Source organism: Danio rerio, chromosome 19, assembly GCF_052040795.2.
Source record: "Danio rerio strain M-AB ecotype USA chromosome 19, GRCz13ab, whole genome shotgun sequence".
Taxonomy (NCBI): Eukaryota; Metazoa; Chordata; class Actinopteri; order Cypriniformes; family Danionidae; genus Danio; species Danio rerio.
Genome location: NC_141039.2, coordinates 28,837,185 through 28,850,210, shown reverse-complemented (window position 1 = coordinate 28,850,210; position 13,026 = coordinate 28,837,185). Strand labels below are relative to the sequence as shown.

At 42.8% G+C, this 13,026-nt stretch overlaps 1 protein-coding gene across 4 annotated transcripts in view; it reads left to right on the top strand.

Annotated features, from left to right (window-relative positions):
- The window catches only part of prrc2a (proline-rich coiled-coil 2A), a 29,403-nt gene extending 20,530 nt beyond the window's left edge, over positions 1–8,873 (top strand). For 2 of the 4 annotated variants that reach the window (XM_087294152.1, NM_201347.3), the window contains exons 8-17: positions 111–193; positions 296–444; positions 612–714; positions 792–990; positions 1,137–1,229; positions 1,354–1,894; positions 2,055–2,302; positions 2,753–3,050; positions 3,133–3,355; positions 3,514–8,873. In XM_087294152.1, the coding sequence (XP_087150278.1) occupies positions 111–193; positions 296–444; positions 612–714; positions 792–990; positions 1,137–1,229; positions 1,354–1,894; positions 2,055–2,302; positions 2,753–3,050; positions 3,133–3,355; positions 3,514–6,481 (4,905 nt within the window). In that variant the 3' untranslated portion in view covers positions 6,482–8,873. The remainder of the gene's footprint in view (positions 1–110; positions 194–295; positions 445–611; positions 715–791; positions 991–1,136; positions 1,230–1,353; positions 1,895–2,054; positions 2,303–2,752; positions 3,051–3,132; positions 3,356–3,513) is intronic. The other 2 variants (XM_087294150.1, NM_001365423.1) reach the window with 1 other exon arrangement.
- The last annotated feature ends 4,153 nt before the right edge of the window (positions 8,874–13,026 follow it).

Sequence of the window (13,026 nt, the reverse complement as noted above, 5' to 3'; positions counted from 1 at the left end):
AAGCATGCTGGAGCTCCTGTGGCTCAGTGCATCCTCTTTCCCTGAAAATAGTACCTTGTTGAGTAAAAAAAGAATCAATTTATTGTTTGTTTTTGTATGTTTATTTCTAGATGTATCCACCATACCTGCCCTTTCCACCCCCTTATGGTCCACAGGGACCTTACAGGTACCCACCGCCAAATGAGGCTCCTAGGTGAGTTATACGTGCTTAATTAAGCAGAAATTCAGATACTAATATTCATGTTCACAGTCATTTTATTGCCTTTTCTAAGTCTGTTGTAACTGTTTTTGCCAGGTTTTCTCGGAACCAGGGTGGAATAGGGCCAGATGGGCGACCCCCTGGAGGCCCCCGGGGTGAAGTGGTAAAACGCCCATCCATCCTCAAACAGGATGACCTAAAAGAGCTGGATGAGCTGGACCATGATGGAGATGAGGGCTGGGCTGGTAAGAGAAAATCTTTCCATTTATATGCCACATTAGAGTGGAATAAACCGTAGTAGTTAACACTATAAAATTGAGGGAAATGTGTAAAAGTAACTCTTTTAATACTGACACAGAAGTTGTAACTACAGTATTTAGTCCTTTTTCTTGATGGTTTACTTTGTTCTCAGGAGCTCAAGAGGAAATTGACTACTCCGCGAAGTTGAAATTCAGTGACGATGAAGGAGAGGATGATGGGGAGGAGGAACGGGGTGAAAATAAAAATGGAACCCGGTAAACATTTCTAAAATTTTCTCCCATTAGTTGTTTTTAACTGTTTATGTTTGCTTACTGAAGTTCTGGTTTAACAGGGAGTCAAGGGAACAGCAGAGATCCCAAGATGGACCTGTACCTGTTTCACGTTCCAGGGCATCCGACAGTGGAGGGGATTCGCGACGCACCCCTCCTTCCAGTACTGAAGATGGCTCTGTGTCCCCCTCCAGCAAGCCAGGCTGGGCCGAGGAGGGAGGTAGCAGCTGGAACAGTCAAGCAAATGCCGGATCTTATCAGGTATAAAAATCATAACCCCATCAAAGTCCAAGCCCTCAGTGCAACAACTTGCCTTTGCCAAATACTGTACAGTCATTGTGAGGACAGGAACATGCTCACGGTGTGTCCTGGATGACTCGCTGATTGATACATGTACCCCTATGCAGGGGCCTAGGCCTGGATTAGGTGGCACTAGGGAGCAGCCCTCTCCCCCACCAGGTCCACTTCTTGGACAAGGGCCCCACTCCTACTACCGCCAGGTACATGGGGAAAGAGTCCGAGAAATAGGGCAGAAGTGACATCAAGCACTAACATAAGCATGTTGGGTGTAATGGAGGTAATGTTTGTATTTGTGAACTTGACTAACCCACCTTATGTCAACAGGACCGGCCTTCAAACCAGTCGCCAATACCTGGCCCAATCCTGGCCCCCCAGAAGCCCAGTAGTGCTCATGCACAGCAGCAGGCAGGGACAGTGCCTGGTGGGCCAACTCCTCCTCCCTCCAACACCCTGCACCCTCAGCAACAGGGTGAGGATGAAGATGAGACATGGCGACAAAGGAGAAAGCAGTCATCAACCGAGATATCTGCAGCAGTGGAGCGTGCCCGTCGACGCCGTGAAGAGGAGGAACGGAGGATGCAGGAGGAGCGCCGTGCTGCCTGTGCAGAGAAGCTGAAAAGACTTGATGAAAAACAGCAGCAACAGACAATAAAACCCAGCAGCCCCAGTGACGCTCCAGCCAACAGCCCTAGTCCTTCTTTGTCTGCACATGCCTCATCTCCCAATGTCAGTCAGCCATCATCACCCTGCGTGGACACTGAAGAACCACCTCTGTTATCCGCTCAAGGAAGTGGTGCAACTCTAGGGCTTACTAATAATAACAGACAGAGAGCTGGTAGCAACAGCAGCCACGACTCCAACAATGGTTAGTTTTTTATTTTATTTAAATTATTACATAAAAGTATGTTTGGCACTTTTGTTAAAATGTTTCCTAACTTTTCTGAAATGTCAATTTTGTTCAAGATCAGCAAACAGCTTGAGTATGATTATTTTTAAGGTAATTGCATGATTTCCTTTCTATTCAGAGTCCCAGCAGGTTCTGCAACCTCAAGCCACCCAGCATCCACAATCCCAGGATGTCCCAGGGCCTGGAGATATCAAGGAGGAGCATGTGGTGGGCGGTCCACACATCCGCAGTACTAGAGTTGGAGATGATTCAGTGAAGGTGGTTGAATGTGTTGGTGTAACAGGACGGCAGGGAAGTGGTCCTTCTGGGCAAGGCTTTTCCAAGTATCAAAAATCGCTTCCTCCTCGCTTTCAGAGGCAACAACAGGTTGGTTTTTATTTTTTCAAATCTGTAAGAAAAGCTCATTAAATTCAATGAGTTGTTTTAGTTTGTGTTGTTAAAATTTGCTAGAAACATCTTGACCTGTTTTAACGTTCCCACTAGGACTGTAGAATTATGATGCAGAGTGACAAGAATATTTTTATAGATTGTGTAGATGTAAATATTCATCACCAGAGCTGAAACATTAGAAACCTTGAATGCTTTAAAGTACTAAATGGTTCACATGGTGTACTATAATGATAAATGCATAGTTCTAAATATTTTTCTACTTAGAAAATGTCACACAACAGCTATAAAGGTAACAGCAGAGCGGAACAATTAGCAGAATCATTTTTTCAACCAGAATCTTTTCTGTGTAAGCTTGAGCATTTAAAGTGGCAGATGAACTTTTAAAAATGTTCTATATAAAATCTGCCTTGTATCATTTATCAACAGGAGCAACTTCTCAAACAGCAACAGCAGTGGCAGCAGCAACAACAGCAACATAACCAGGTTGCTGCCCAAAATCAGTTGCAGTCACAGCCTCAGAACCAGCAGGGCCCCGCTCCAGGTACCGCACCACAGTCTGGGCCCAAACAGCCAACTCTTTATCCTCCTGGCTCAATGGGACGTCCTCCACCTCTTCCTATGAACTTTGATCCCCGCTGGATGATGATGCCCTATATGGACCCCCGAATGATGCAGGGACGCCCCCCTCCTATGGACTACTACCCTCCAAGCATGCATCCTTCAGGTTAGTGACTAACTCAGATCAGCTGTAAATAATAGATTGACAGCCTTTCGATTCAGAAACTATAAGGGCTTTTGTGTTTCAGGGATGATGAATCGAGAGCGTTCTGATTCAGGTGGCTCTGGGTCAGATCCCTTTGATAGGCAGCAGCATGCTGGACCCCCTCATTCCCATCGTGGTACACCCCCCATGGATCCCAAACTGGCTTGGGGACCAGATGTTTTTCCAGGAGGAACAGAGGGACGAGGTCTAAGCTCCCCTTTACGTCAGAAAGCAGTTGAGGAAGAGGAGGCTGGAAAAGGTCAAAGGTATCAACAAAAAATTTTATTAGTTGCATTAAACATTCCAGCTTGTTGTTTTTTCCTGATTTATTTTTCTGCTAAATATATTTTGTAAACGTCTGCTTGATGTTATGTTGTGAGTTTCTAAAAGCATTTAACCATTTTTCTTTTCTGAATGTTTCTAGAAGTGACACTCCTCCCGTTCGTATGCGAGAAGGAGGCACAGCGTCTGTTCAGCAGCCTGGTGTGGCTCCCAGCTCTCCATCTGGCTCATCCAACCAAACCCCACCACCTCTGGGGATTCAAGTTGGGGGTGCAGGCCACCATGCCCATCATCAACCCTTCTTGGATGGGCGAGGAGGTTACAGCAGCTACCCTGACAATGGATCAAGAATGGGCTCCCACCTGCAGCAAAGGGCTAACAGTGGAGGGACACTGCATGGTTTTGGCCATCAGGAAGGTAGTCAGCCGAACCAAATCTGGGGGACTCCTCATCCTCATTATGACCGTTCTGATCACTCAGCCTTGGAGAGCAACTCTCATCACCAACATCATGGTCCTCCCTCTCACGCCCCTCATTTTTCTCTTCATCCTCATAAGCAAGAGAATGGCAGGGAGCGAGAAAAAATGGTGGAGCCAAAGAAGAATGACCCTTCACCTCCACTCCATCAGCCGTCCCTCTCCTCTTCCTGTTCATCATCATCCTCGTCTTCCTCTGCCAGAGAAGATGGCAGTGGAAAACAGTCTTTACATAATCAAGTTCCACCACTGCATGAGCATGATACTGGATCCACTCATGCTTCAGGAAGGAAGCAGGACAAGACAGGAAATGCGCATAATCAGCCCCCACAACATTCTGGGCAGCAGCACCACCCTAGAGCCAACCCTCGCAATCGGGAACACAAAACTGAGACGCACTGGGGCCCGAGGCCTGGTAGCAGTAGTGTGAGTGGAAGCTCTACTCACAACAGAAAGACAGGCTCTGGAATTATTGCAATTACAGAACCATCTGGAAACCAGGGTGCTGAGAACAAGTCCTTTAACCAATCAGATGGCATCACAGTCAAGCGGGCAGGTCCTATTAAGAGACCAGTTCTTAAAGAGATTAAAAGGGAGGGTGGTGAAGGAGGAGGAGAAAAGACTACTGGAGGCTCTGGTAAAGATAAAGAACAAGATGCAAGTCAAACCACAACCAAACAAGAACCTGCCACTGGGAATCAAGTCATATTAGCACCCAGTGGAAAAGATGATGCCGTCTCATCAAATAAACCCAGAACTGGTGGAAAGGAGCGAGGTAACACTGGGGGTTCAGGCAAAGGATCCAAAAATGGGGAAAGCTCCATGCAGAATTCTGGTTATTCAGCCTCTCAGTCCAGGAGGGAAAGAGAACATTCACCTGAAAGAGGGAGCACAACCTACCATTCGTCCTCATCCAGAGGTAGCCGATCCAATCGTGGCAGAGGAGAGTTCTATGGTCGAGGCAGAGGCTATAGGGGCACTTACGTGGGTAGTGCAGGTGGTGGCAACCGTGGAAAGGCTGGTGGCAGGAACAGCAGGGATTATAGGCCAGCTGCCAATAGTGGTTACCACCATCCATCTTCTAATCAAGATTACAAAAGAGAGGCATCATCTGGGAGTGGCAGACATGGCACATCTCAACCCAATCCTGGACGTGCTAGGAACCGTAGTGAGACTCGAAGCGAAGGCTCTGAATATGAAGAGGTGCCAAAGAGAAGGAGACAACGAGGATCTGAAACAGGCAGTGAGAGTGCTGGAAGTGACCTTGCTCACTCTGACAAGGAAGATCGCAAGCTCAACACCAAGGCTGGAACAGTAGGAGAGAACCCTACAACTGGCCCTTCATCTTCTGCTTCAGTCAGAAACACTCAGACTAGAGTATTCACACCAAGGGGAGTACCATCAAGACGTGGTAGAGGTGGAGGTGGTGCTGGAGGGGGTCTCCATAGAAGCGGAGGTGGTGCTGGAGTGTCTGGTGGACAAAGACCTGGACCTGGCTCTTCTTCCCATGGCTGGTCGGCAAAGTCTGCAAATGTGCGAAAGCCACAGACATCCTCACAGCCACCCCCTGCTAAAGATTTAAGCCGTGGAGTGAATGTTGACAAGAAGAAACCTGCAGAACAGAATCAGCCTCAAAGTCAAAGTGCAAATCCCACCACAACTGTTGCCTCTGTGCCTACAACTATCCAACAGGGGTCCACTGAGAATGGAAATGTTGGAGCACCAATGTCTTCAACTAATGCTCCATCAAATCCCGCTGGTGCACCTACACAGTCTCTTCCTCTGCCTGCCCCAGATGGGCGGAACTTCCCTAACAGGGGATTTGAGCGCCCTCCTCGTCGTAGGCGCCATGGCCGATCCCAGCATCAGCAGGACAAGCCTCCAAGATTCCGCAGACTTAAACAAGAGCGAGAGAATGCAGCCCGTATAAATGGAAGCAGTGGATTAATTGAAGTCATAGCTGCACAACAGCAACGCACTGCTCCACTGTTGCAAAATTCCCTGCAACAAGCCAACAGCACTCCCAATGTACCCGATGCAGTAGTTGCAAATGCAAATCACAGTGTGTCCACAACTCCTAACAGTAATAATAATAGCAGCAACCTTGCAGGTGGAAACCAAAATTTCAATAGTCACCACCACCATCACTATCAGGGTAACTCCCAGTCACACCCTCAGCACCATCACAACCATAACCCGGCCGGGGGCGCCAAATCTCCAGATGTCTCCAACCAGAACTCTGACCAGGCAAATGAAGAATGGGAAACTGCCTCAGAAAGCAGTGATTTCACAGAGTTTCGAGAGAGAGAGGGTGGAGGAGGTGGTAAATCCTATTCCTCGCATCACCATCATCACCACCACCACCACCATCCACCGGGAAGAGGCGGTGGAGGGGGCGGTGGTGGCGACAGAGAGATGACTGCTAAAGAATTAGCCTCTGGGAAGAGGAGCTTCTCCAGTCAGCGTCCAGGAATGGAGCGGCAGAACAGAAGGGTGAATGCTGGTGGTGGTGGTGGAGGAAAAGGCCAGAGGGGTCCGCCCGGCACTGGTGGGCCAGTGGGTGGAGCTGGCAATGGCGGGGGTAATCGTGGTGAGAGGCGTGGCAACTGGCCTTCTCCCAAGAACAGGAAGTGATTTCTTTTTTTTTTTGGAAATGTTTCAAACGCATCCCTCTATCTTTGGCCACTTTTGTTTTCTGTAAAACTTCTTCCCCCTTAACATGTTAACACATTATTATTGTGAAAGAATAGTTACCAAGACCATGTACACAGTCTAGCTCTTTTGGTTGATAGCTTTTTGTCCCTTAATTGGAAATTTACACTCGTGTCATTTCACGCTCCCACAATTCCTAAACTCTATTGAGATTTTACACAACACAGCCCTTTTTAATGGAAGTATTTCCTGACTGAACATGCATTCAACCCAATTATGTTTGCATACACAAACACAGTAAGACATCAACCTGACGAAAATGTGCTTAGTTTGTGTATGCCGGGCACGATATGTGTATTTCTTGTATGAAGTCTGGCTTAGTATAAGGCCAAGGTTGGTGTACTTGTGTATTATTCACATTACATGTTGGATTTTGGAAGTTGCTCTTTTAATAAGAACATATGTATCATAAAATAATTTTTCCCCACATTAGTTTTTCATTTCTATCTCTTTTTAAAGGTGGAAATGTCTTTTTCCCTTCATTAAAAGTGTTTTAATAAATCCCCCTTCATTTTTGTCAAAACTCACATATTACTGTGCTTGCCCACTTACAACCACAGCTCTGTTTTTGTGTTGGAATATCACTGTCAGGCCCACTTATTCAGATCTACATTGTATATTTTCTGTACGTTGGAGTCATAGGTCTTCTCTGCTCATTGCTTTGGGTTTTTTGGCCTCCACATGGAATTTTAGTCTAATAGTGCACATTATACATGTTTATATTGTTAGACAGAGTGATCATAAATGAAGGTCCTTCAATCGATTCCCTTCATGGATCACATTGTTAAGGCTCTTTTTTTCGGTTGTGAGCAAATCCGATAACTCTTAGCCTTTGCGTCAGATCCTCATTAGATTTTTTTTGTTGTTGTTGAGAATATCCGTTACAGATTTTCTTTAGTCTTGCACTTACTTATATTAAGCCAGTAAACTCCAAAACTCTCCTTTAGATCGTTCTGTTTTTTCTTTCTCCTCCAAATGATTAGCTGTGTATCGGACATCTTATTTGATTTGGATGTCATACTGCAGTTCCAGGTGATTAAACATGAAAGTATTGTGCTATTGTTATATTCACTTACCAGTTCTAGGCAGGGTAGAGAATCGCTCTTCGATCACCATCTGCATTGTAAATTCCCTTTTATTTTCTCTCCTCGAAGAAACCTACGCGAGCTCTTTCTCCAGTGTGTATTCCCACAAAGTCCCACAAAACATGTCTCAGAACTATGATGAGCTGTCCTGCTCACATCCTCGGACTGATCTTCAATTTACCAGACATCTCATTGAGACAAAAGTCAATGCCAAGGAGTCTGCGGCCCTTATGAGTAGTGTTACAAAATGAGACATTGGTTCAATGTGCAATATGCCTGACGTCAGACAAAACCTGCCCATCGAGGGAGCCCGAGTCCAGGTTAACGAGAAACCACAAACGCTTGACGTCTAAAAACAACAGATCAAAGCATTGTTCCCTCCTCATTTTGACCAGCATCTGTATCCTAATGGTGTAAGTTGGGGTTTGTTTGTTTCTTCTGGGAATGCCTTGGTCTAATGAATAGCTTTGAAATACTATGTAGGGCTTTTTGAATGAAATGTATGTGTGAGTAGGGCATTTAAAAAAAATGTATGTGTGAGTTTATATCTGATCTCTACATGTAACGTGCTCTTTTGAGGGTAGAACGCTTTGTGAAAGGCGAACACAAATCCCAATCGCCCACCTTTTCTGACACTATTAGGATGTTTATTTTATCTAGGATATTTTCATTATATACATTCAAGTGTGTGTATATGTTAATCCAAACGAAGTGGAGTGGAAAAAAAAGTGAAATCGATATATATATATTTTTTCCTATCTACTAAAAAAAAGCACTAAAACGAATTTATTTTACTTGCAGACATTTCACCAAGCATGGTTTCGTCCTCAGATACAGCTTGGTTGGTCTAGTCGCTGTTTATCATCCCTCTTAAACTTACTTCATGGATGTGGTCACATTATTATATGTACCGATATTTGAATAAAACCGAATAGAAAACGTGTATTCCTTGAAATACTCAGAGATTGTATTATACTTCTAACTATATACCAAGGTACATGAAGTTGTTACTGCTGTCCTAGCATTTATGGCTTATTATTGGAACCTTGATATACACACATGTATGTATATTGGTATGCATCGGAGTTTGTCCGCCCCAACTTACATTCCCACACACAATTGTTGCCATTTTAAGTTCAAGGGAGCAATGTACAAGCAGAGAAGTGTCTTATTATAATAAAAAAGTATACAGAGAAAAAGTTAAATAAAAATCTTTTGTTTTAATGGAAGATCTGTGACTTGACTTCATTTCACGCATTGGTTGAGAGGTTCTTAAAAGGGAATTCAAGAGTTCACACTTGCTCATAAGCTCCTCAAGCTCGGGGTTCCCTCCCGTTTGCAAGGCAAGAGGAGTTTGAGCTCAGATAGATCTCAAGAACTCCCCTGTTTTAGTAGCTAAGGAACCAGCCTGATCTCAAGAGGAAATGTAAGTATTTTACGTTTTGTCAGTTTAGGGCTAATTCAGTCAATTCAGAGTTCAATCGTACGAAAACGTACAATTTTAAAAAGGAGGCATGGCACCCAACCTCACCCCTAATCCCAATTGTCATTGGGTGATGAGCAAATCGTACTGAATTGTACATATTAGATTGTATGAATTCATACGAATTTTAGCCACTAAATAGAGTTACAAATTGCGTGAATGCGTTGAATGAACAGATAGTGATTTCTCTTAAGAGATAACTACTTACTATCTGCATGTCTATGGTGCAACTTGGATTAGTCAGTTAAGTTGCATGATTTTGGGTGCATGTTTTAATTAAGGAGCTACAAAAGATTTAAATGTTTCAATGAACATTATTAAAATTATGAACAATCTTCTAAAATACTTTATTTTGAATCTATATGTTTATGAAAGTATCTATATTTGTAAAATACAACGTAGTATGAAATATTTTGGATAAACACTGAACTAAAAGTGAGAACTCGTGGACTTAGAAACAATTTATGCAAATTCATCAGTTTTCTATTTATAACAAATGTAACACTGATGTAAATGCTATCCTAAAAGAATGAATACATCTAACAACTATTTATATTTGATAAATAAATGAACCACAGAACTCTCAGAAGGTATTAGTATATATGTTCACAAATACAACAACAAATGAATTCTTCCAGTTCTTCAACAAAAAAATTTAATCGCTCCAAGAGGGAAATCATATTGGTCAGCGTTAATACGGAATATTGATTGGAAAAGAACAAGTCTTCTCCAAAATAAATATGAAGATAAATAGCTTCTCCTATATGAATAATGTAGGTGGCTGCTAGCTCTCTGCTACTCTCACATGTTTGCTAACAGAAGCTAAGCAGGCTCTGTCCGGTTAGAACCTGGATGGGAGACCACATGGGAAGCTAGGTTGCTGCCGGAAGTGGTGTTAGTGAGGCAAACGGGGCCCTACCGCCCCACTATATTGATGGACACTCTACTTGCTTTTAGACGACACATTCAACTGAGGTCATTAAGGGTTCAAATTTGCCCACTGGCCTCCTAACCATCCACATATCATAATAGCCTTCATCACTCATGTCTCCTCTCCTCTACATCAATCTCACCCCATTGTGTAAAGCACTTTGAGTGTCTAAGAAGCGCTATATAAATGTAAGGAATTATTAATATAAAGAGTTCAGATGCAAAAACCTGTAAGTGCCATCTCAAATGTTCTTCAAATATTAACATTTCTCTCAGGCTCCTGTGTCTTGATTTAGTAATTTCACTTTTTGGCATAAAATCGATTATCTTCATTGCTTGTAATATGAAATATCTGAACATAAACAGAATAGGCTAAGAAAAATGCTCATTATAGAAGAACATTCCAGATGGTGTTTAGAGGTTTTTGCATCTCAACTCTTAGAGTAATCCCAAGCAATGCTAAGAAAATTCATTTTAAAATTCTACACTAAATACACCTGATAAATGCATTGATCTCAAAATTGACTGATATTGCAGATACTTGTTTCTTCTGTCAGGAAAGTGAGGAAACTTTGCTCAAATGTTCAATGGAACTCCCGCTTTCCCTCATTTGCCCATTTCTTAATTGAATTGGACTATTGGCACAGCTCCTGTTTTTCAGCCAATGATCAACTTCCGGTAAAAAGTTTAAGTGACTATTTTCATTTTCATACAGTTTCTTTATTGAAACCTCAGACTAAAAGTGACACGGGGCATCGCAGTTGTGCAGTGGGTAGCACAATCGTAAGACGGTCGCTGGTTCAAGCCCTGGCTGCAGGGGCGCCCCCAAGTCTGGCCACCCTAATATGATTTTGCTGTTAAAATTATTCATTTAAATGTACTTATGTAAATTCACAATATTAGAATAAATAATTAATAAATAGCCACTAAATGACTGTGGGTTGATAGGTGCCCCTCCCCGATCGTTGTTGACAGCACACACACACCTTCATTAGACAGCAATGGCAAGTTAATATTTACCTTAAGGTACATCAATAGAAGAAGCGGTATTAATAATAGTCATGCTGGTAGACAAGGAAGACATTTTAGTTTTATTCAAAACAAAGTCACTAATCACAAAAGGAATTCAAAGGGTTGATGTATGCTGTTGTGATCTTCATACACAGCAATGTGAGTGTCAATAGTGTAGCATTCAATCTCACTAGAAGTTCGCTCGCTGTAGACACAGCAGGTGAGTACACAGATACACAGCTCAGAGTGATAGCAGATCTTCTAGTAAACATCAGATAAGAATAATCACTTCTGTTGATCAGTATGAAGGACACGGAAACTCATAAGAAACATCCATGGAAGAAGGTGAGAAGACGAAAGAGCAAAGGTGAAGACAACCATCTGACTTCAATATCAGCCGATGAGTGAACCGAGAAGGTGGGTCTTTATAGTGTGCATGGGTAAAGGGGAGCTGGTGCAAAAGAAGTCTGGTGAAGAATCACTGGATTGGATGGAGGTGGTATTTGAAGGAGAACGTTGATTGGGTGAGCAGGAATGAGCCGGGGTTGTGACAATAATATTCATTCATTTTTTTTTTGGCTTAGTGCCTTTATTAATCCGGGGCTGTGAAATGAACCACTAACTTATTTAGCAGGTTTTTACGCAGCGGATGCCCTTCAGCCACAATCAATCTCTGGGTAACATCCACACACACACACACTCATACACTACTGACAATTTAGCTTACCCAATTCACCCGTAATGCATGTCTTTGGACTGTGGGGGAAACTGGAGCACCCAGAAGAAACTCACGCAAACGCAGGGAGAACATGCAAACTCCACACAGAAACGCCAACTGACCCAGCCGAGGCTCGAACCAGCGACCTTCTTGCTGTGAGGCGACAGTGCTACCTTCTGCGTCGCTGTGACAATAACAGTGTGGCTCAAAAAGGAATATGGATAAATTATATTATTAGCGTCTGTTTAGTGTGTGTTGTGTGTGTGTAGTATTGCTTTTTGTTTAGTTTGTTCATTTGTGTGTAGTATTAATTTATTAATTAATCTTCAATAATTTTAGACATGGTTTATACTGTATGCTGTACGATAAAGGTATGTAAAATTAACTGAAAAGTATGTTATATGAGGAGTGTTTTTAAACTAAATATCTAAATAATAATAATAAATATATTTTTATTTGGTTTGCACATGTACTTGCTGAAATATTTCAAGGAATAAATTGCAATATTTCAAGAGTAATTAGTTAAATGAATTAAAACCACATTAATATATTTACCAAAAACAAAAGAATAACTTTTTGCTGAATTCATTATTTTTTGTGTGGCACCCCAAGATTTGGTGCAGCCTCTTCTGGCCATCCCTAAGAAAATTTTCTAGGGACACCACTGCCCGGCTGGGTCAGTTGACATTTCTGTGTGGAGTTTGCATGTTCTCCCCGTTTTCGAGTGGGTTTTCTCCGGGTGCTCCGGTTTTCCCACAAGTCAAAAAAAAAAAAAGGATGAAGAATGTGAGTTGAATTAAGCTAAAATTGGCCTTTAATGTACAAGTGTAAATGAGTGTGCATGGATGTTTCCCAGAGTTGGGTAGCAGTTGGAAGGGCATCTGCTGCGTAAAACATATGCTGGATAAGTTGGCGGTTCATTTCGCTGTGGCAAGCCTTGATTAATAAAGGGACTAAAGTTAAGCCAAAAAGACAAATGAATGAATGAATAAAAGTGACATGCCCGCCAGCTACGGATCACGTGTCAGTTACTTTCATTGAAATATCAGTTTTTCTGACCTAAGTAATTGATCGCATCAATAGAATATTACACGAAAACGAATGCAAGGAAACCAAAAAGTGAATATAGAAAAGGAACGACTCTACAACTCAGAAACTACAACTCCTACAAGATCAGCGACGTGAGCGGAAGTGAGGTGACTTGTGATCACGTGATGCACAGCGGAAGCCTCCAATCAGC